The following is a 22566-nucleotide window of genomic DNA, read 5'->3' as shown; positions in this document are numbered from 1 at the left end:
CCATTCCTGCTCACAGCCACCATTAGGAAGCACTTGAGACGGTACGAGTTAGAACACCCAAGGGTGGTAGAAATCATCAGCTCCTCACTCTATGTAGATGACTTTATTGCTAGTGCGAGTGAGGTGACAGAGGCATACGCAGTGACAAACACGGCCAAAAACATTATGTCTGAAGCAGGCATGGAGCTATGTAAATGGATGACAAACTCTCAGGAGCTCAAGGAAAAATGGCAGGAGAGCTCAATGGATTGTGCTGCACATTCAGAACCATACGGGTCCGTGCTCAAGGTGCTGGGCTTGGTGTGGAGACCAGTCACTGACGATTTTGTGTTCGACCTCAGGGGGCTGCTTGATATTCTGAAAGAAAGAGAAAACACAAAACGAAGTGTCCTGCAGTCTTCTGCCCGCATTTTTGACCCTTTAGGATTCTTGACTCCCTTCACAATAAGGATAAAATGCTTGTTCCAGGAGATGTGGGAGAGAGGGCTTAAGTGGGACGAGGAGCTGCCACCTGATTTGACGAAGAAATGGCAGCAGTGGTGTTCTGAGCTCCCTCAACTGCACCAGGTGTCAATCCCACGGTGGTACCAAACACACATGCCACATCAGAACAGTCAAGAGTTAAGGCTACATGTATTCTGTGACTCAAGTGAGAGAGCTTACAGTGCAGTCGCTTATCTTCAAGGAGAAACAAGGGAAAGAGAAGTGACCATGAGCCTGGTAGCATCCAAGTCCAGAGTGGCTCCCCTCAAAAGAATGACACTGCCACGTCTGGAGCTGATGGATGCTGTAATAGCAGCTAGGTTGGGGAACACACTCATGAAAGCACTGCAGCTGGACAAGACACAACTCAGACTATGGACAGACTCAATGATAGTGCTGCACTGGGTTTGCGGTTCTGCTCATAAGTGGAAACAGTTTGTAGCGAATAGAGTCACAGAAATCCAGTCTCTATCTGACCCACAGTCATGGTCTCACTGCAAAGGGAAATTAAATCCGGCTGACCTTCCCACCAGAGGCCTAGCTGTACAGGACCTGAAGCAGAGTACACTGTGGTGGAATGGACCTTGTGTTTTGATGTCGCCTGATCGGTCAGAGAGCACTCAGGAAGATATTCAGGAAGATGAGGTAACATCGGAACTCAGATCGAAACACCAGATTGCCGTACAGTTTGTTAGGCAAGACCCAGACTTCTTAAGCCCTGTTTTATGTCTAGAGAAGTACAGCAAACTAAAGACAGTGCTCCGGGTGACGGCCTGGATAAAGAGATTTATCACCAACACACGCTCAAGATCAAAAATGAGCGGCGAACTGACAGCAGAAGAGCTGAATGAAGCAGAAAAACACTGGATAAGGGTCATTCAGATCCAGAGTTTCAGTTCCGAAATTGATCTGCTGAAAGCAGGGCAATGCCCCAACACTGACTCCAGAATACGAGAACTAAAACCATTTCGGGATGAAGACGACTTGCTTAGTGTTGGAGGAAGGCTACAGCATTCTGATCTCTCTTACAGAGAAAAACACCTGTGGATCTTGCCCAACAGCCACAGATATACAGAGATGTTGGTGCAGTATCAACATGAGCAGATAATGCATGCCGGTGTACGAGACACTTTAGTGCAGACAAGAGAGAAATATTGGATTTTGAGGGCACGACAGGTAGTGAAGAAGATTGTGTCCAAATGTGTATTCTGCAAGAAATTCAAGGCAAAGCCTGGGCAACAGACTACTGCACCGCTGCCAAGGGACAGAATAACAGAATCACCGCCATTTGAAATTACAGGTGTGGACTTCGCAGGGCCACTCTACAGTGGTGCTTGAAAGTTTGTGAACCCTTTAGAATTTTCTATATTTCTGCATAAATATGACCGAAAACATCATCAGATTTTCACATAAGTCCTAAAAGTAGATAAAGAGAACTCAGTTAAACAAATGAGACAAAAATATTCTACTTGGTCATTTATTTATTGAGGAAAATGAGCCAATATTATATATCTGTGAGTGGCAAAAGTGTGTGAACCTTTGCTTTCAGTATCTGGTGTGACCCCCTTGTGCAGCAATAACTGCAACTAAACGTTTGCAGTAACTGTTGATCAGTCCTGCACACCGGCTTGGAGGAATTTTAGCCCATTCCTCCATACAGAACAGCTTCAACTCTGGGATGTTGGTGGGTTTCCTCACATGAACTGCTCGCTTCAGGTCCTTCCACATTTCGATTGGATTAAGGTCAGGACTTTGACTTGGCCATTCCAAAACATTAACTTTGTTCTTCTTTAACCATTCTTTGGTAGAACAACTTCTGTGCTTAGGGTCATTGTCGTGCTGCATGACCCACCTTCTCTTGAGGTTCAGTTCATGGACAGATGTCCTGACATTTTCCTTTAGAATTCACTGGTATAATTCAGAATTCATTGTTCCATCAATGATGGCAAGCCATCCTGGCCCAGATGCAGCAAAACAGGCCCAAACCATGATACTACCACCACCATGTTTAACAGATGGGATAAGGTCCTTATGCTGGAATGCAGTGTTTTCCTTTCTTCAGACATAACACTTCTCATTTAAATCAAAAAGTTCTATTTTGGTCTCATCCGTCCACAAAACATTTTTCCAATAGCCTTCAGGCTTGTCCACATGATCTTTAGCAAACTGCAGACGAGCAGAAATGTTCTTTTTGGAGAGCAGTGGCTTTCTCCTTGCAACCCTGCCATGCATACCATTGTTGTTCTGTGTTCTCCTGATGGTGAACTCATGAACATTAACATTAGCCAATGTGAGAGAGGCCTTCAGTTGCTTAGAAGTTACCCTGGGGTCCTTTGTGACCTTGCTGACTATTACATGCCTTGCTCTTGGAGTGATCTTTGTTGGTCGACCACTCCTGGGGAGGGTAACGATGGTCTTGAATTCCCTCTATTTGTACACAATCTGTCTGACTGTGGATTGGTGGAGTCCAAACTCTTTAGAGATGGTTTTGTAACCTTTTCCAGCCTGATGAGCATCAACAACGCTTTTTCTGAGGTCCTCAGAAATCTCCTTTGTTCGTGCCATGATACACTTGCACAAACATGTGTTGTGAAGATCAGACTTTGATAGGTTCCTGTTCTTTAAATAAGACAGGGTGCCCACTCACACCTGATTGTCATCCCATTGATTGAAAACACCTGACTCTAATTTCACCTTCAAATTAACTGCTAATCCTAGAGGTTCACATACTTTTGCCACTCACAGATATGTAATATTGGATCATTTTCCTCAATAAATAAATGAGCAAGTATAATATTTTTGTCTCATTAGTTTAACTGGGTTCTCTTTATCTATGTTTAGGACTTGTGTGAAAATCTGATGATATTTTAGGTCGTTTTATGCAGAAATATAGAAAATTCTAAAGGGTTCACAAACTTTCAAGCACCACTGTATGTAAAGACACCGAGCTCCATGACGAAGGTGTATGTAGCACTGTTCACTTGTGCTGTAACCAGAGCTGTGCACTTAGAGTTAGTCTCGGATATGTCCACAGAGAACTTCTTGTTGGCTTTAAAACAATTCATCTCAAGAAGAGGATTGTGCAAGGTGATTTATTCAGATAATGCCAAGACGTTCAAGAGAGCTGACCAGGATCTGAAGGAGCTCTGGCAAGGTATTAAGGATCCACAGCTACGTGAGTTCTTCTCAGAGAAGGGCATCACCTGGCGGTTCATCGCTGAAAGAGCAGCCTGGTGGGGCGGATTCTGGGAACGGCTTGTAAGGTCAGTCAAAATTATTCTCAGAAAGGTGCTTGGCAGAGCCAAACTAAACTTTGAAGAGATGTGCACCATTTTAACTGAAGCTGAATCCACAATAAACTCAAGGCCGCTCACTTATGTGCACAATGATGTGGATGAGCCAGAGCCATTAACACCTGCACACTTCTTGGTAGGTCAGAGACTGACTTGCTTGCCTCTTAAGACATTTCCAGTTGAGACTAATCATCCCACAGCCAACAAGGAGGAAATGACCAGGAGGTGGCGCTACAGACAAAGACTTATGACCAACTTCTGGACCTGCTGGCGAAGAGAATATTTACTGGATTTGAAGTCGGCCCATCGCTGCGACACCCCACAGCCTTCTCCACTGAAGGTTGGAGATGTTGCACTCATTGGAGAGGATAACACCCCAAGACAGAGCTGGAGACTGGGGAAGATAGAGGAACTGTTTCCTGGTCGTGATGGCCTTGTGAGGTCATGTGCAGTTTGCACCAGCACAGGGACTGTTCTGCGGAGGCCCATTCAGCTTTTGTATCCTTTGGAAATTGCATAAACAGTAGTTTATGGGGGGGGGGGGGGGAGGATGTTGAGAATTTTATTTGTTTAGAATTATATTTGCTTAGAAGAGACTATTAAAAGAATAGTTAAAAGGATTAGTAAGTTAGTAATACATATAATTGACATTTCATTGACATAAACATTAAGATTGACAGTTTATTAGTCATTTGTTTAGGAAATACATTGAAATAGACTTCATTACCCAAGATGCATTGATCCACGTTGAACGTAACTTGATTTGCGTAAAAGGTTTGTTTTGACTTTGGCGTGCAACCATCTTGTTATACTTAGACAACTATGCAAGCACACGGTGTATTCTGTTCTCTTGTTTAATTCAGTAAACGTTGAAAAGAAGCAAAATCTCGCTTCGTTATTTTTTAGTCGTCAAGAAGATAAATGTACAATACACTAAAACTATAGCAACATCACCACTCTTCTTCTCCGTGCTCTCACGGAAGGCGGTCGCATTTCTCTGCCTCTCCTTCCCCTTATCTTTCCTGCTTTGCTTCTGCTGTCTCGTTTGTCTATTGTCTATACTTTTGAGAGACTCTCTCCACACTGCTCTCCAAACTAAAATCATGGAATTGATAAACTGGTCTCTTCACGCTATTGACACAGTCTTCTCGACGAGAAGCCTGGGTTCGGGGGAACCAGCCTGTCCTGCCGGAATGTTCGCAGCTGGCTATACGATGGATGCGTGGGAGAGGTGGCGGGTCGTGTGCCTGGCGGTTCTTTCTGTGGAGGACATTGAAGACATCTACCTATTTGGAACCATGATTACAGGACTTTTGCTGATTGGATTAGGCATTGCCCTGGTTTATCGAGGAAATCAGAAAATGGTGACAGCTGTCCAAAGCCCCATAAAGCTGCCCGACATGATTGAAGCGGTGGGCAGAGCTGTCAGCACTCAGACTGTGGCTATTCAGAACTTGAACTGCAACATGGACATCATCATGGAGAAGCTTTTGGCTTTGCAAAGGAAACTGGATCGATACGGAGACCAGAATGGACAAACAGAGTAGTCGTGTAAAAGAATGCGTCTACTCACCCCTCCCATGATCGCGCCCTCCCTCACCCCCCTTTCCCTTGAGTCCTGAGTTTTCGTGTTGTATTGTGTTATTTTGTGCTTATGTGCTGAGGTGTTTTTTTTTTTTAACGTTCCCACACTGTACTCCCCATAGGAGCATAGTGTGGGGGTTGCTTTTTTTTTCTCCTCCCCTCCCCTCCCCTCCCCTCCCCTCCCCTCATGTTACTCTGTATTTTTCATCCCTGTCTTCCTGTCCTATCTACTCCCCCTGTGTCAATTGTATGTATGTATGTGTACGGACGGGTTGACAGCTAATTTCACTAGTACTTGTGACTACGTGACAATAAAGGCTTCATTCATTCATTCACCAAGTTATTCCATTGATTTTACTAGTTTAGCTATAAACTATTAGACACTTGAATTAACGATTAATGAATTTATCAGACTGATCCCTTTTTACATGAGACTGATTCGATAAGCCTATTGCACCTACACTCCAGATTTCTGTTTTTTTTTTTTCATCTTGATTATTGTTTGTGTCACAATAAAGATGCAAATTTTTTTTTTTTTAAGTGGTCAGCATGTTGTGTAAATCAAATGGCGCTAACCCTCCAAAAATCCATTTTAATTCCAGCCTGTAATGCGACAAAACAGGACAAACACCAAAGGGGATGAATACTTTTGCAAAGGCACTGTACAGGTCAAAGCTACAAATTTCAACTTTTTCTCTGAGTCTTGACTTGGCAGAGAGACGACTCCAGAGAATCAGAATATTTCAGGAAAGTCAGAGATAGATCACAGTTACTGTTTGCACAAGACAGCATTCCGGATTTGTATATCATCCAACATGGGAGCCACGGATGAGAAAACACTGACCTTTCCACTCACTTATTTCTGATTATTTATACCTGTGTGCATTTCTTGTGATGTGTTTTTTGTTTTTTTTTTAGAAGCAGAAAACTGGACAGACCGAACCGTTTTTCAGCACGACGGCACTCGTTTATGTGAAAGGTTTCGAGATGCCATGCTGCTGAGCAGATAGAGAAGCACTAACACTAGCACTAGAAGCATGATGTTTCTTTTCCTTTTTTTATAAAAAGGGTGTTCTTTTTGAACTTGTGTTGGATCATGGTTTTAAATTTTAGCATGAGTTTATTCAGGTGATTTACGGTTCTGTTTGTCGAGTTCTCCAAGACTGGCATTGCTGTGTAACAGAACAAGTAAAGCATAGCAGGTTGGGGGGAACTTTTGTCAGATCTATAAAAGATTAATCTGTGATGCGGAATAAAGCTCATCTCATTATCTCTAGCCGCTTTATCCTGTTCTACAGGGTCGCAGGCAAGCTGGAGCCTATCCCAGCTGACTACGGGCGAAAGGCGGGGTTCACCCTGGACAAGTCGCCAGGTCATCACAGGGCTGACACATAGACACAGACAACCATTCACACTCACATTCACACCTACGCTCAATTTAGAGTCACCAGTTAACCTAACCTGCATGTCTTTGGACTGTGGGGGAAACCGGAGCACCCGGAGGAAACCCACGTGGACACGGGGAGAACATGCAAACTCCACACAGAAAGGCCCTCGCCGGCCACGGGGCTCGAACCCGGACCTTCTTGCTGTGAGGCGACAGCGCTAACCACTACACCACCGTGCCGCCGTGGAATAAAGCTGTGAACTGTTAAAAGTTTTGCATAACCTGGTTGTCACCTCAGAAGAATCCAAGTCTGGATCAGAACCACTTTCTGTATCGTCTGATTCCTTTTCTGACTCATGATCACACTGAGGTTCCCTGTGGTTCCTCCTCTGACTCAGCTTCAACCATAACATCAGGATCAGCTTCTGGATGAAAGGGCAGCAAGCGTTCTTCACTCCACTCGGGCTGCTCTGAGATGAGGGCGGAGCCGGTGAGGGGGTTGGAGGAGGCCATTCCTGCATTTTAACATTTTCAGCAGAGGGTTTAGTCGTGTTGTTGGATGTTTCATCCTCAGTTGTTGCCGGTCGGTCACTCACTCACTCACTCGGCTGCCGGGTTTATCTCTGTTTCGGTCTAGCTGCTGTCCTGTAATGAGGACACATCTGTCTGGCACGGCCGTGTTCACCACACACAAAACATCTCATCTGCTCTGAATTGATAAAAGTGTGTAATCTTTTTCCTTTAAAGAGAGATGAAGCAGCTCATGCTGTGTGTTTAGGATCATGGAGGTGAAGCCGAGGAAAGCCATGACGTGTTTAATGAGCAGATTTTTAAACCCAGCTACATCATTCTGATCTGTGCTGTTTGTTAACTCGCGCTCAAGCACACTTTCATTTTTAATAAAAGGAGGCACATGAGAACACGATTTCTTTTGAACCTCCAGAAAGTGGAACCACAGGTACGTTTAACATTCACTCTTCTGTGATCACATGATCAACCCTTTCAGCTTCTGAGAGAAAAACCACCACAGACTGATTGGTCCGAGAGGCTGAGCTGAGGTTTTACCCTCCAGCTGATCGCTGAGTGCAGTCAGGACCCTTCAGGGGGGCGGAGTCATCCAGCGGGCTCTTACACCCGAGTCTCAGGGTCAGGGGGAGTCATCTCCGTTTAATTCCATTCTGGATCAAGTTTTAATGAGTGAAGTCAGATCACAGATGACCAACTTCACTTTAAATAAAAAACTCAAAGAATTAATGAAGGAATTTGAAGAAAAAGTAAACAGGGAAATAAACAGGGAAAAGTGAAAAAAAAATGTCAGGGGTGCGTTCCCAACACCTGCACACTCACCCACTACCCACAATCCTCTGAGAGAGAGAGAGAGAGAGAGAGAGGGTAAAAAAGACAAAGACAGAGAGAAATAAATAAAGATATGAAGAAAGAAAGAAAGAAAGAAAGAAAAAGAAAGAAAGAAAGAAAGAAAGAAAGAAAGAAAGAAAGTGAAAAAGACAGAAATAAACAAAAACAAAAAAGGTGAAAAGACAAAGACAGTAATAAATAGACATGAAGAAAGAAAGAAAGAAAGAAAGAAAGAAAGAAAGAAAGTGAAAAAGAGAAATAAATAAACAAAGAAGGTGAAAAGACAAAGACAGAGTAATAAATAGACATGAAAGAAAGAAAGTGAAAAGATAGAAATAAACAGAAAAGGAAAGAAAGAAGGTGAACAGACAGAACAGACAGAAATAAATAAAGATATGAAGAAAGAAAGAAAGAAAGAAAGAAAGAAAGAAAGAAAGGTGAAAAGACAGAGAAATAAATAAATAAAGACATGAAGAAAGAAAGAAAGAAAGAAAGAAAGAAAGAAAGAAAGAAAGTGAGGATAAACTAACTAACTAACTAACTAACTAACTAACTAACTAACTAACTAATAAATAATATATTTCACATTTAAATATTTAATGAAGTGATCTATATTTTAAAGTTGTGAGTTTATTGGACATCTAATGAATGAATCTAGTGTAGCATCTCTGTGTGGGGCGATGAAGATGATGATGAAGAGTCTTGATGCCACAAAGCTGAAAAAATAAGTAAAAAAAATAAATGAAATAAAATCTTTGTTTGTTTGTTTTAGACTTTGGTTTGTCGTGCGCTCAGACCTCAGACTCAAGCCAAGCTTTTAACAAAAGAAAAACATTAAGTACAGTGTGTATGTGTGTGTGAACACACCTTCATATGTCCCACTCTCCAGCAGAGCTCCACTTCTCTCTAACTCCAGGAAACGCTCCACACTCACGAAGTTGTAGTCCACTCCTGGCACCTCTCCCTCTTTAGGCGGCCGGGTGGTGCCTGTGGATCAGACACGCCCACTCTCAGTCCTTCTCCCATTTCATTATTGTACAAAAATGTTGCTTCATATTTATTTCCTGTTTTTTCCAGCCTTCTTCCAAAAACACACATTAAACATCATGTTATTTTTGAATATTTTATATTTGTCAGGCAGAAACTGCAGTGTGCTCATAAAATCCCACAATGCACTGCAGCATATCAGTGTGTGTTCATATATTGTACAGGTGGTGTCTCAGCTCCGCCCTGGACACACCCATCCATCAGTGTGTACGTCTCTACACTTGTCTCACAGCTTCGCTATATACTTATCTATTTGTATTTTCAGAGAGAAAGAGAGAGAGAGAGAGAGAGAGAGAGAGAGGTCACATGATCAGCCCATAAAACAAAAGGAATTACAGAATTAATAAGGACACTGCATGAGTTCTCACTTAAACACTGCGTAAATCCTCAGCTAAACACTACATGAATCCTCACTTAAACACTGCATGAGTCCTCAGTTAAACACTGCATGAGTTCTCACTTAAACACTGCATGAGTCCTCAGTTAAACACTGCATGAGTCCTCAGTGAAACACTGCATGAGTCCTCAGTGAAACACTGCACGAGTCCTCAGTTAAACATTGCATGAGTTCTTACTTAAACACTGCATGAGTCCTCAGTTAAACATTGCATGAGTCCTCAGTTAAACACTGCATGAGTCCTCAGTGAAACACTGCATGAGTCCTCAGTGAAACACTGCACGAGTCCTCAGTTAAACATTGCATGAGTTCTTACTTAAACACTGCATGAGTCCTCAGTTAAACATTGCATGAGTCCTCAGTTAAACACTGCATGAGTCCTCAGTTAAACACTGCATGAGTCCTCAGTTAAACACTGCATGAGTCCTCAGTGAAACACTGCATGAGTCCTCAGTGAAACACTGTTTGAGTCCTCAGTTAAACACTGCATGAGTCCTCAGTTAAACATTGCATGAGTCCTCAGTGAAACACTGTTTGAGTCCTCAGTTAAACACTGCATGAGTCCTCAGTTAAACATTGCATGAGTCCTCAGTGAAACACTGCATGAGTCCTCAGTTAAACACTGCATGAGTCCTCAGTGAAACACTGCACGAGTCCTCAGTTAAACATTGCATGAGTTCTCACTTAAACACTGCATGAGTCCTCAGTTAAACATTGCATGAGTCCTCAGTTAAACATTGCATGAGTCCTCAGTTAAACACTGCATGAGTCCTCAGTGAAACACTGCATGAGTCCTCAGTTAAACACTGGATGAGTCCTCAGTGAAACACTGCATGAGTCCTCAGTGAAACACTGTTTGAGTCCTCAGTTAAACACTGCATGAGTCCTCAGTTAAACATTGCATGAGTCCTCAGTTAAACACTGTTTGAGTCCTCAGTTACACACTGCATGAGTTCTCACTTAAACACTGCACGAGTCCTCAGTTAAACATTGCATGAGTTCTTACTTAAACACTGCATGAGTCCTCAGTTAAACATTGCATGAGTCCTCAGTTAAACACTGCATGAGTCCTCAGTTAAACACTGTTTGAGTCCTCAGTTAAACACTGCATGAGTTCTTACTTAAACACTGTATGAGTCCTCAGTTAAACATTGCATGAGTCCTCAGTTAAACACTGTTTGAGTCCTCAGTTAAACACTGTTTGAGTCCTCAGTTACACACTGCATGAGTCCTCACTTAAACACTGCATGAGTCCTCAGTTAAACACTGTTTGAGTCCTCAGTTAAACACTGCATGAGTCCTCAGTTAAACACTGTTTGAGTCCTCAGTTAAACACTGCATGAGTCCTCAGTTAAACACTGTGTGAGTTCTCAGTTAAACACTTTGAGTCCTCAGTTAAACACTGTTTGAGTCCTCAGTTAAACACTGTGTAAGTCCTCAGTTAAACACTGCGTGAGTCCTCAGTGAAACACTGTTTGAGTCCTCAGTTAAACACTGTGTAAATCGTCAGCTAAACACTACGTGAATCCTCAGTTAAACACTGCTTGAATCCTCAATTAAACACTGCGTGAGTCCCCAGTTAAACACTGTTTATGTCCTCAGTTAAACACTGTGTGGCTCTGTGAGTATTTATAAACATGCCAACGGGGATAACTGAGTCCCTGCAGGGTGATTCATGCTGAAGTCTTCCTTTTCTAATTTGCGCTCAGTTCCTCTGCAGGCAGGAAACAGCTTCCTTCTACAACAACGTCCTGTTTACTGAACCTGCACAGGACCATCAAACAGAGGAGAAAAAGAGACACAGAAGAGAGAGTGATGTTCTCCATAAGAACACGAAGAAGCTCAACCACACACACACACACACACACACACACACACAACAACAGCACTGAGCTGTTTATCCTGCTGTATCCACTGTTATCACTTGACATGGACATGAGAGAGAGGTAGAGAGAGAGAGAATGAGAGAGAGAGAGAGAGAGAGAGAGAGAGAGCACTCAGGTTCCTGTTAGAGTGGAGTTTCACATGTTCTCCATGTAGATTTCCCTCTGGGTTCTCCAGTTTCCTGGGTGTATTCTTGCTTCACTCCCGGTATTCCCAGCATAACCTCCAGATCCAGCACTACCATGGTCAGGATAAAGCGCTTCCTGAATGAATGAATGAATGAATGAATGAAGAGTATAAAAAGTGTGAGTGACAAAAAGAAAGGGGGAATAGAAAAATAGCAGAAAGAAAGGGGCAGAGGGAAAAGAAACAGAAGGAAGAGGAGAAGGGGAGGTGAAAGCAAAAGCAGCACGAGGAAGGAAAGAGACGAGGAAGATGAAGTGAAAGAAGAAGAAGAAGAAGAGGAATAAAAGTAATGTGATGAGGAACTGAAGAGGGAATATGAAAGAGGGAAAACAGGTAAGTAAGTGGAAGCGGAAAAAAGGAAGAAAAAGTGCCGGACGAGGAAGGAGGTTAAGTAAAGGAATGGAAAAGGAAAAAATGGAAGGAGAAGAAGAAAAAGAGAAGGAAAGAGGACAAAAGAAGAAGGGGTAAGGTAAGGACATATGAAGAAGAGTGGTCGGTAAAGAACAAGAGGAATTGTAGAGAAAGGCGATGGAAAGAAAAAAGGAGTGAATGGGAAGGAAATAAGAATGAGAAGAAAAGATAAATGGAAGGGTCAGAGGACAAGTGGAACTTGGGAAGAAATGTGGAACCTAGAGAAGCAGAAGAATGTTGGGAGGAAATGAATAAAGGAAAAGAGGAAGAAGAAGGGTGATGGTAGGAGAAACAAAAGAGGAAGCCAAGGAAGAAGTGGAACGTAAGAGAAGAAGAAGAAAGAAGAAGAGAATGATAGATTAATAAGAAATAGGAAGAAGAACAGGAAAAAGGAAGAAGAAGAAGAACTGTAAGAGAAGAATAAGATAGAGTAAGTGAAAAGAATGAGGGGGAGGATGAGGGTGACATTAAAGAGTAATAAGAAGAAGATGAGTAGAGGAAAAAAGGAGATCAGTCAGAAGAAAAGAGAAATGAAAGTGAAGAGGAAGAAAGTGCGTGCTGTGTGTTTCTCTAAAACGGTGCTGTAGAGAAGATAAACACTTCCTCAATGTCTGTATGTCTCAGTGTCTCTGTCTTAGTGTCTCTGTGTCTGTATGTCTCAGTACCTTTCTGTTTCAGTGTCTCCATATCTCAGTGTCTCTATTTCTCTGTGTCTCTCTGTCGCTGTCTCTCTGTGTCACAGTGTCTCGGTGTCTCATTGTCCCAGTGTCTCAGTGTCTCAATGTCCCAGTGTCTCAGTGCCTCAATATCTCTGTGTCTCGTGTCTCGGTGTCTCAATGTCTCTGTATCGCAGTGTCTCTGTGTCTCAGTGTCCCAGTGTCTCAATGTCCCGGTGTCTCTGTGTCTTGGTGTCTCTGTGTCTCAGTGTCCTGGTGTCTCAATGTCCCGGTGTCTCAGTATCTCGGTGTCTCAGTGCCTCAATGTCTCTGTGTCTCATGTCTCAGTGTCTCTGTGTGTGGATGTGATGGACGCTGCAATGCCCATCTCTCGCTGTCACACTGACAACACACACATGACTTAGACGAGGACAGAGACGCGTTAAAAACAGCGTGAGTCACGTCACGCACTCGCGCCACAGGAGGAGGAGGAGGAGTGATGTGATAATGTCATGATGTGATGAAAGCGTGACAGATGAAAGGAGAGAGACGTGAGGTGTGTTCCTGAGTGCGAGTGTCTCTAATCAGCGCTGTGTCTCCACAGGAAGTCAGCTGCTGTAATCAACAGTGTGTGTGTGTGTGTGTGTGTGTGTGTGTGTGTAACACCACATTTACATCAGTCTGCCCTAAATCATGTGTGATGTCTTATTCTCCGTTATTCTCCAGCTGTCAGTCAACACTTTCTTTTGTTTTGCACAAAGTATTGACGCCCCACTGAGGTGATACTATTTGGGTGCTCATCAGGGTTGGAAATGAACTTTTTTTTTTATCCACCTGCCACTGTGGTTAGTGGGATCCAAAATCTACCAGCCACTGCATGTGAAAAACAATACAGTAAGAGCGCCAATATTAAAGCATGATTATTTAGGTAAACAGGCAAATTTATTTAATAAGTTAAATGTTTAAACTCGAGGAAAATACTAACATACACACACACTCTCTCTCTCTCTCTCTCTCATGCGCAAACACATACACACAATTGTGAACTGATGAAAGTTACATTTGATTAGTTGGGCAAATAGAAAAAAAAACCCACTAACCATTCACAGAACTCCCTGTTGTTGGCTTTTCTCCACTTCTCATTAAAAAAAGTGTTGTTCAACCTTCGCTTCTTTGGCTTGGGTCTTCTGGGACGTTTCCTCTGTAGACCTCTAAACCCCTATGATGTAACTTTTTGTTTGTTTGCTGCAACACTAGCCTTGGCTGCGAGACCTCAGGTAATTCTCTTTAACCGTCAGGCGCTAGTTAGCATTCTATGCTTAAGTAAGTGCTCGTTAGCGTTCTCTGCTCCAGTGAGCACTAGTTAGTGTTTTATGCTCAAATTAGCGCTAGTTAGCGTTCGACGCTCAAGTTCCCACGTTGAATCCGAGTCTTCTTGTTTCACTCAGACGCTTTAATGAGGAGATTGTCTTTAATGAGGAGACTGTGTCCTCGTTAAAGTGTCCGAGTGGAACAAGAAGACTCACGATTCAATCTGTGTTGTGGAATGTCACAAACAGTTCTGTTACAATTGCATTATTTCCTTGTATGCGGTACTTTTATTTTACCCGCCACTGTAGCTGGTAGGGTGAGCAAGTTCACCCACATTTGGTGGGTAGCAGGTGCTAATTTCCAACACTGGTGCTCGTCCAATAAAACAGCTCTGTTTAGCTCTGATTTCATCCTGGAATGAGAAACATGAGTAATTACACTTCACTGATGTACTTAAAGCATATACACAGAACCATGGCCTCACTTTTTGTTTATAAATGCCTTGAGACCTCAAGAATGGCACAGGAATCGTTTTAAGCGTTAACAATAAATCTAATATAGTCATTTTTATGATTAAAGTGATTCATATAGGTAGCGGTCTGAGTGAATGACCTTGACGTCCGTAACGTCACAGCAGGAAGTCTATCGGTCTCATCGCCATTTCCGCTATACGAAAACACAGAGCTGACTGCAACTCCGATCCTCCATTTTGAGCTAATTTATCGCCATGCCACATAGATGTGTTGCTGGACGGTGCAGCAACACAACAGAAGGTGGATTTATGTTGCATTCATGGCCCAAGAATGCTCAAGATTTGGACGTGTTTTGTGAGAAGTTCACGGGCACATTGGGCGCCTATGAAGTGGTCTGTCTTCTGCTCTGCACATTTTACTGAAGACTTGTACGAGGCCTCTGATCTGTTGAGGAGCGTTGGCTATAAGCCCGTATTGAAAGAGGGTGCACCTGGGACAGAATGGGACGTGACATATTATCACTCGGGCAGTGACCTCCCCACGGTTGTTGCTAAAACCGGTGACATCTCGTCCCGGGTTTTAGTAATTGCCTGAACCGAGCAGTAATGGCGGAGTACTCAGTATGGAGAAAATGGAGAATGAGTGGACTAGCTGTCTGATTTCTCCACTTGATATGCTCGCCTCAGCAGCAATATCTCGCCTTTACGTGGAAAAAGCGAATGAATGGAGAACTGAACGAACAACTGAAAGTCAGATTGTTTCAAAACAATGGGCCACAAGATCGGCCTTCAAGAAGCGAGAACACAGACGGGTAAGATGCGACTCTCATTTGGATACAAAACAATAACACTTGTTGTTTACCTGCATTTAGATTAATACATGTAACTTGGGCGGCACGGTGGTGTAGTGGTTAGCGCTGTCGCCTCACAGCAAGAAGGTCCGGGTTCGAGCCCCGTGGCCGGCGAGGGCCTTTCTGTGTGGAGTTTGCATGTTCTCCCCGTGTCTGTGTGGGTTTCCTCCGGGTGCTCCGGTTTCCCCCACAGTCCAAAGACATGCAGGTTAGGTTAACTGGTGACTCTAAATTGAGCGTAGGTGTGAATGTGAGTGTGAATGGTTGTCTGTGTCTATGTGTCAGCCCTGTGATGACCTGGCGACTTGTCCAGGGTGTACCCCGCCTTTCGCCCGTAGTCAGCTGGGATGGGCTCCAGCTTGCCTGCGACCCTGTAGAACAGGATAAAGCAGCTACAGATAATGAGATGAGATGAGACATGTAACTTGTATTGTGTGTGTAAGTTACCGGTATAAGCTTTATTTAATTTGCTTCAGAATGTGATTGTCTCAGTTCATCTGATTATTTAATGAGCCTTTTACGTTTTATCAGTGAAAATGCATGCATGTACACATATGTTGCATAAGTTATAACATCTATCCTGAGTCAACCCACAATCAATGACGTCAAATCAGTCTTAGTTGAGCAAGTTGGTAACGGTATTTCTTACTTTCACCATAAATTTTTATTTATATGACTTTGGTCTATAGCTGTCAAAGGCCTTGGCCTTAAAACCGGTTACCGCAGTGACGTCACGCACTCAGGGCTGGCTGGCTCAGCGGGGCAGCGCGAATGCCAACTTTGCCGTCAATTTTAACTCTCAAAAAAATATTTTTTTTTATTCCCATTTATGCAGCATACAAGAGTCAAGGATGGAGATACTATCCACTCAGAAATTTATTTAAAAATAAAGGTTCTGCGTATCTGCTTTAAGCACTATTTTGTAAATTAGAAGATCTTTTTCGTATGTTTAGCTTCTTTACATTTTCATTTTGACTTTCAGAGTACTCACTAAAAATCTCAGCGGCGATGCTACAACGGTTAACCTCATCAGCTGTGTTCTCTCTTCAGTCAACACTGATGTCTCAGGCTTTTGTTTAACTAAATATTTTGAGGACTCATCCTGTATCCTGTTCGTCCAATTAAATACTCTCAGGAAAGTATAATATATGCCCCGCCCTTAGGGGTGTATCTTGCTCTCCAACAAGACGGTCCGTCTGTATGTTTCTGACTCGATGTCTTCCTGCACACTGTTCCGTTTTTCAACTGAGAATAAATGGGTGGAGTTTATTCATTTGGGAGAAGGCGGAGTTTGTGCGAGTCAATGGTGAGACTGATATTTCAAAATAATGGCACTCCTTTGACACTTCCTGTTTCAGAAGGAAACATCATCGTGTGGATTCAATCTCAACTCTGAAGATGCTTAATGGGGACTTTATGGATTTGCTGAACTAACATTAGCAAGCCAAATGCTATGCTAAGCTACAGCGTTAGCAGAAAGTTTAATAAATATTGAAAAAGCTAATAATTTCTGCTCAGTTAATCCTGGAATATGAGTTTGTGCGTTTCATGCCTTTCAATACGACTTTGACACAATGCACTTAATTTTCTGCTGAAGTACCTTTTCTCTGTACATTTTTCCACGCTGAGTGTCTGCGACTCACTCTGTCATTAATCAAGTTCAACACTAAAGCTTTTTGGAAATAGTTCCAGTCTGAGGGAGTGAGAAATGCTGGATGGGGAAATGTATAGCACACTTCCTCCTCCTTGTGTTTATGAAGAAAACGACACAACAAATTTCCTGCAGCACTCTGTCGCACCGGGGGAAATAAAAAGCTCGATATTCAGCTCCAGATGAAGGAGGGGAGGACAGGGAACACTTGTGAGTGAAATTAATAACAGAATTCACTCCGAGGCTGAGAGGTGAGTGGAAGGTAAAAGGTTGAGAAATGAGAGGGTGAGAGGTGAGAAAGATAAGAGGGTGAGAGATGAGATGAGATGAGATGGTGAGAGATGAGATGAGACGGTGAGATATGAGAGGGTGAGAGATTAGAGGGTGAGAGATGAGATGAGACCGTGAGAGATGAGAGGGTGAGAAATGAGAGATGAGAAGGTGAGAGATGAGAAGGTCAGAGATGAGATGAGACGGTGAGAGATGAGAGGGTGAGAGATGAGAGGGTGAAAGATGAGATGAGACGGTGAGAGATGAGAGGGTGAGAAATGAGAGATGAGAAGGTGAGAGATGAGAGATGAGGTGAGACGGTGAGAGGTGAAAAATGAGAGCGTGAGAGGGGAGAGATGAGAAGGTAAGAGATGAGAGGGTGAGAGATGATATGATATGAGAGGGTGAGAGATGAGAGGGCGAGTGGTGAGAGAGGAGAGGGTGAGAGATGAGAGGAGATGTGAGAGATGAGATGGTGAGAGGGTGAGAGATGAGAGGTGAGAGTTGGTGAGAGGGTGAGAGATGAGCGATGAGAGGGTGAGAGATGAGACAGTGAGAGGGTGAGAGATGAGAGGTGAGAGATGAAAGATGAGAGGATGAGAGATGAGAGGAGAGGGTGAGAGATGAGATGAGAGGGTGAGAGATGAGAGGTGAGAGGGTGAGAGATGAGAGGAGATGGTGAGAGGGTGAGAGATGAGATGAAAGGGTGAGAGCTGAGATGAGAGGGTGAGATAGAGGACAGAAGATGGTGAGAGGGTGAGAGATGAGATGAGAGGGTGAGAGAGGAGAGGGTGAGAGATGAGAGATGAGATGAGAGGGTGAGAGATGAGAGGAGATGGTGAGAGGGTGAGAGATGAGATGGCGAGTGGTGAGAATTGTTGGTGAGAGGGTGAGAGGATGAGAGATGAGTGATGAGAGGGTGAGAGATGAGGTGAGACAGTGATAGGGTGAGAGATGAGAGGTGTGAGAGATGAGAGTGAGAATGGAGAGATGAAAGAGGAAAGATGAGAGTGTGAGAGATGAGATGAGACCATGAGAGGGTGAGAGAGGAGAGAGGAGAGAGGAAAGATGAGAAGGTGAGAGATGAGATGAGACCATGAGAGGGTGAGAGATGAGAGGGTGAGAGAGGAGAGATGAGAGATGAGAGAGGAAAGATGAGAGGGTGAGAGATGAGAGGGTGAGAGAGGAGAGGGTGAGAATGAGATGAGACCATGAGAGGGTGAGAGATGAGAGGGTGAGAGATGAGAAGGTGAGAATGAGATGAGACCGTGAGAGGATGAGAGATGGGAGGGTGAGAGATGAGAAGGTGAGAGAGGAGATTGGCCTAATAATGGGACACTCACCAGTGAAAAGATGTGGATGCTGTGAGAAACTGAAGGAGGAGGAGTTAAAGGTAATTATCCCGCCCTGTAGGTGTATTTCAGATGAACACTAGCCTGACTCACAGATAATAAATATAATCACTTTTTATCAGGGTGTTATAAATGTTATTAAATCTACCAAATAAGAAAAGAGATAAAAATATAATTAAAAGCTCAAAAATTAGCTTTCACCCAAAAGTTACCGGTCACTCAGTAAACGTAGTTTTCCCTCACTGGGTTGCGGTTAATTGGTAAATTCACGCTCACTTGCTGATTAGCGTTCGCTCGCTGGGTTAGTTTTCACTCGCTCGGATCAGACCATTCACATGTGAACAGTTTTGATCAAAGCTAAGTGGGAGGAGCCAAACACATGGGGTAGAGCTTATGCAAACTTTACCCAGTATTAGCCCCGCCCACTTTAAACTGAACAGGTAGTCTTATGATGGTCCTATTGTCACTCTAGCAGTGCTAATTACTCAGAGTTCATCAGAAAGCAATTACAGTGTTAGTGTCCTGAGGCTAACTAACATTACTTTCGAGAGAACAAGCTCGAATCAGTGTTATTGTCAGAAAATAGCAGCTTTACCCTGTCTGACCCACTTTCTCTGCACTTATGAGCCTTAATTTCCTGACAGGAAGTAAAACGATGTGCAATTACATAGAGAGCCAATTAAAGTTTACTCAGAGGCTGGGTTTAGCCTGCGGGACGCTGCGCTACAACACGATTAACGTGTTTCAGTGAAGGCAACGCCATGTCCTTAGGATCACTGTTACCGTGTGTGTGTGTGTGTGTGTGTGTGTGTGGTCAGTCACGACCACACTTGCTAACAAATAAGCGAAAGAGTAAACGCATCATAATTAGCTAGAAAAATAATGTAGCTAACACTGTGATCACAGCATGGAGCCTCGAATCCCATAAGAAGTGCAGCAGCATTGAAGTTGGCGAGGTTTAACTCAATTTTACGCAAATTAGTTTTGTTGCAAATTAGTTACAAGGTAACAAACTCTAACGATTGGCTCGAATAACAATAACTGTCAACATACTGTATATTATGACCAGGGGATGTGAGCCACGCCCACAATTTAATTTAATATGCAAAAATGGAAGAAATGTGGATACATTTGTGTAGACGTTTTGATTTCCATTTCTCTACTAATGTTTTTTTTTTAACTTTAATGTGTATTAACAAAAGATGGAGTTGTTGTTTTGTTACCACTCTGAAGTTGATTATTTTCCTGTAACAGTACAACCTGAAGTGTGTTGTGTTTTTTCTTTGTTTTTAGAACGAGTGCACTGATACAAACGTGTGATTTGTAGCTGCACTACTGTCAGAGCTGCTGTTCTAGAAAATTAATCAACACCTTCTTGTGACCAATCAGAGTCCAGAATTCAGCAGCAATGAAACCGCGAGTGGCTGTGATTTCTATCACTCGATTTCTTTACTCGGTTCTTTCTCTCAGCTCCAGTCATCCATCTAATCCCTCTGTTATCATGTCGAGAGACTGCATCAGCACGCTGCTTTGTGTCCACTCTAATCGCACCATTAACCCGGGAGGAAATGGCCGTGGCTCCTGATGGCGGTGCGCTGTGGGGCTGGATTACAGAAACATGCAGCGCACACACTTCAACAAGAAACAAAATAATAAAACTGCCAGTGTGGCACTTTGTCCTCATGTCCACAGACAGGCTTACTCATCCCGTTCCCCTCGCGGACTTGTCCAAATCAGCCCCGATTTCAGCCCTGAGATGCTGTAATGAATCCACCGAGACATTCTCAATGTTTCCCAGATTCCCCCTTAACTATTCTCAAACTTTTCTTGATTCCTTGTTTCTTTTTCTCATCCCCCAGTTCCTTTAAATGCCTCATTCCCAATTCTCCTCTTGAGTATTTTCCTAATACCAGGGCTTTGAACCAGAATTTTTTTCCTATTGGTTCGTTCCGAACAGAAACGGAATTTTAACGCTTCCGGTTTTGGGTTCCACCATTAAATAGACGTTCCCGAACCGGTTAGAACAAAAAAAATTTCGTTCCCGGAACGGTTAATTACGTTCCCTGTCAGCTGTTTAACAAATGGCTATAAAGTTATGTCTCTGTCTCATCCAGCTTAAGCCAAATGTAGGCTAATTCTATTACAACCTTCATTAAATAAGACAAGAAATAATTCAAAACAATTATTATTTCAAATGTTGGCGATTTGGATTCTCAGTATGTCTTCCCATCTACACAAACAGAAAAAGTGCCAAAAATGAAAGATAATTCGTTTAGTGTGTTACCAAAGGCGAGTCAGGCCCTATAGAGGGCTACCGCATGACGTCACCACGCCGCGAGAGTTTGTTAGGCGCCATATTGGAAGACCAAGTACACATCTATGCAAGTACATACATACATAAAACAAACTACACCTGAAATGTAGCCAGGGCCGGTTCTGCCCTAATCTGGACCCGGGTACAACATCGCGCAACCCCCCCCCCAAAAAAAAACACCAGTCTAAATCAGGACAACCATCACATAACTATAACTATAAACATTTTATATCAACTATTTTAACTAAATGGGCTATAATAAATAAGCCTGCAGGCAGCCACGGCGGGCTGCCTCAGAAAAGTAACCATTCAATGACACAACTGAAAGCCTGCAGCCACGGCGGGCTGCCTTAAAAAGTAACCATTTGTCCTACCTTAAAACTCGTTTTGCATTTTCTGCCTCCTTTTTTGTATTTTCAACCCTCCGTTTATTTTCTTTCCTTTCTGAAAACCCTATTTGTGTCCAGACATTTTGTTCTGCTACCAACGAACTAACTCGTCAGGTCTCGTCCCTCGAGTCCGCGATGATTCCCGTAGGAAGGGCAACAACTGATACATTTTTACAAACAGCCAATAGGGAGGTTGCATCGTTCAGGCTCTTCTTTGCTCAGACACTCAGTAATGCACTTACTCACGTCTCCACGTGATAATAATCACGTGGAGACGTGATAGCAGTCCACCTTCCCGCTCTCTCCATTCAGTCAGCGAACGTCACACAGGAAGTGAACCCCAGCGGGTCATAGAAACTTGCGCAGGAGAAGAATGGCTTTTTTATTTGTAGGCTACGGAAACTTTGAGGAACGAAATAAAAACCGGTATTAACCGGTTACCATTATTTTTAATAAGCGTTTCTGTTACGGAACATAAAAAATAATAAAGTTTCTGGTTTCGTTTCTGTTCCATGTGAAACAGAAAAAGTTCCCGGTTTTCGTTTTCGTTCCTTGAACCGGTTCAAAGCCCTGCCTAATACACCAGTTTTCTTCTCTAGACTAAACTATGAACCCACAAATTCCTCCTTTTTTCCTCTCCGCATTTCCTCCTGGTGAACTTCCTGCCATTCTAGCCTTTCATCTTTCACCAACTCCAAATTCTCTTGATTCCTTGTTTCCAAACTCTTTTAATAGTTTCCTAGTCTCCATGTTGACTTGGGCGGCACGGTGGTGTAGTGGTTAGCACTGTTGCCTCACAGCAAGAAGGTCCGGGTTCGAACCCAGTGGCCGGCGAGGGCCTTTCTGTGTGGAGTTTGCATGTTCTCCCCGTGTCTGCGTGGGTTTCCTCCGGGTGCTCCGGTTTCCCCCACAGTCCAAAGACATGCGGTTAGGTTGACGTGGGGCGGCCTTGGGCTGAGGTGCCCTTGAGTAAGGTACCCTAACCCCTGACTGCTCCCCGGGCGCTCTGGTGTGGCTGCCCACTGCTCTGAGTGTGTGTGCGCGTGTGTTCACTGCTTCAGATGGGTTAAATGCAGAGGATGAGTTTCACTGTGCTTGAAGTGTGCATGTGACAAATAAAGGTTTCTTCTTTCTTCCTCATTGTCTAGATTCCATATTTTCTCAACTCCTTGTTTCCGAGAGTTCTCTATCCCCATCAGGTTCCATCAGGTTCCTTGACCCCTTTATCCCAGTTCCTTAGTTTTAGCATTACTATTCCAAATTCTGTGGAAG

At 43.3% G+C, this 22566-nt stretch overlaps 1 protein-coding gene across 13 annotated transcripts in view; it reads right to left on the bottom strand.

Moving 5' to 3' along the window:
• The window catches only part of magi2a (membrane associated guanylate kinase, WW and PDZ domain containing 2a), a 288209-nt gene that overhangs the window by 141771 nt on the left and 123872 nt on the right, over nucleotides 1–22566 (bottom strand). For 12 of the 13 annotated variants that reach the window (XR_009651082.1, XM_060903818.1, XM_060903819.1 and 9 more), the window contains exon 3: nucleotides 8971–9090. The exons of the other annotated variant lie outside the window; for it this stretch is intronic. Coding sequence is in view for 11 of the 12 variants with exons in the window: in XM_060903818.1 (XP_060759801.1) it covers nucleotides 8971–9090 (120 nt within the window). In the remaining variant the exon portion in view is untranslated. The remainder of the gene's footprint in view (nucleotides 1–8970; nucleotides 9091–22566) is intronic. 13 annotated transcript variants of the gene reach the window in all.

This window comes from Neoarius graeffei, chromosome 21 (genome assembly GCF_027579695.1).
Source record: "Neoarius graeffei isolate fNeoGra1 chromosome 21, fNeoGra1.pri, whole genome shotgun sequence".
Classification (NCBI taxonomy): domain Eukaryota; kingdom Metazoa; phylum Chordata; class Actinopteri; order Siluriformes; family Ariidae; genus Neoarius; species Neoarius graeffei.
This window is presented reverse-complemented; position numbering and strand designations above follow the sequence as displayed.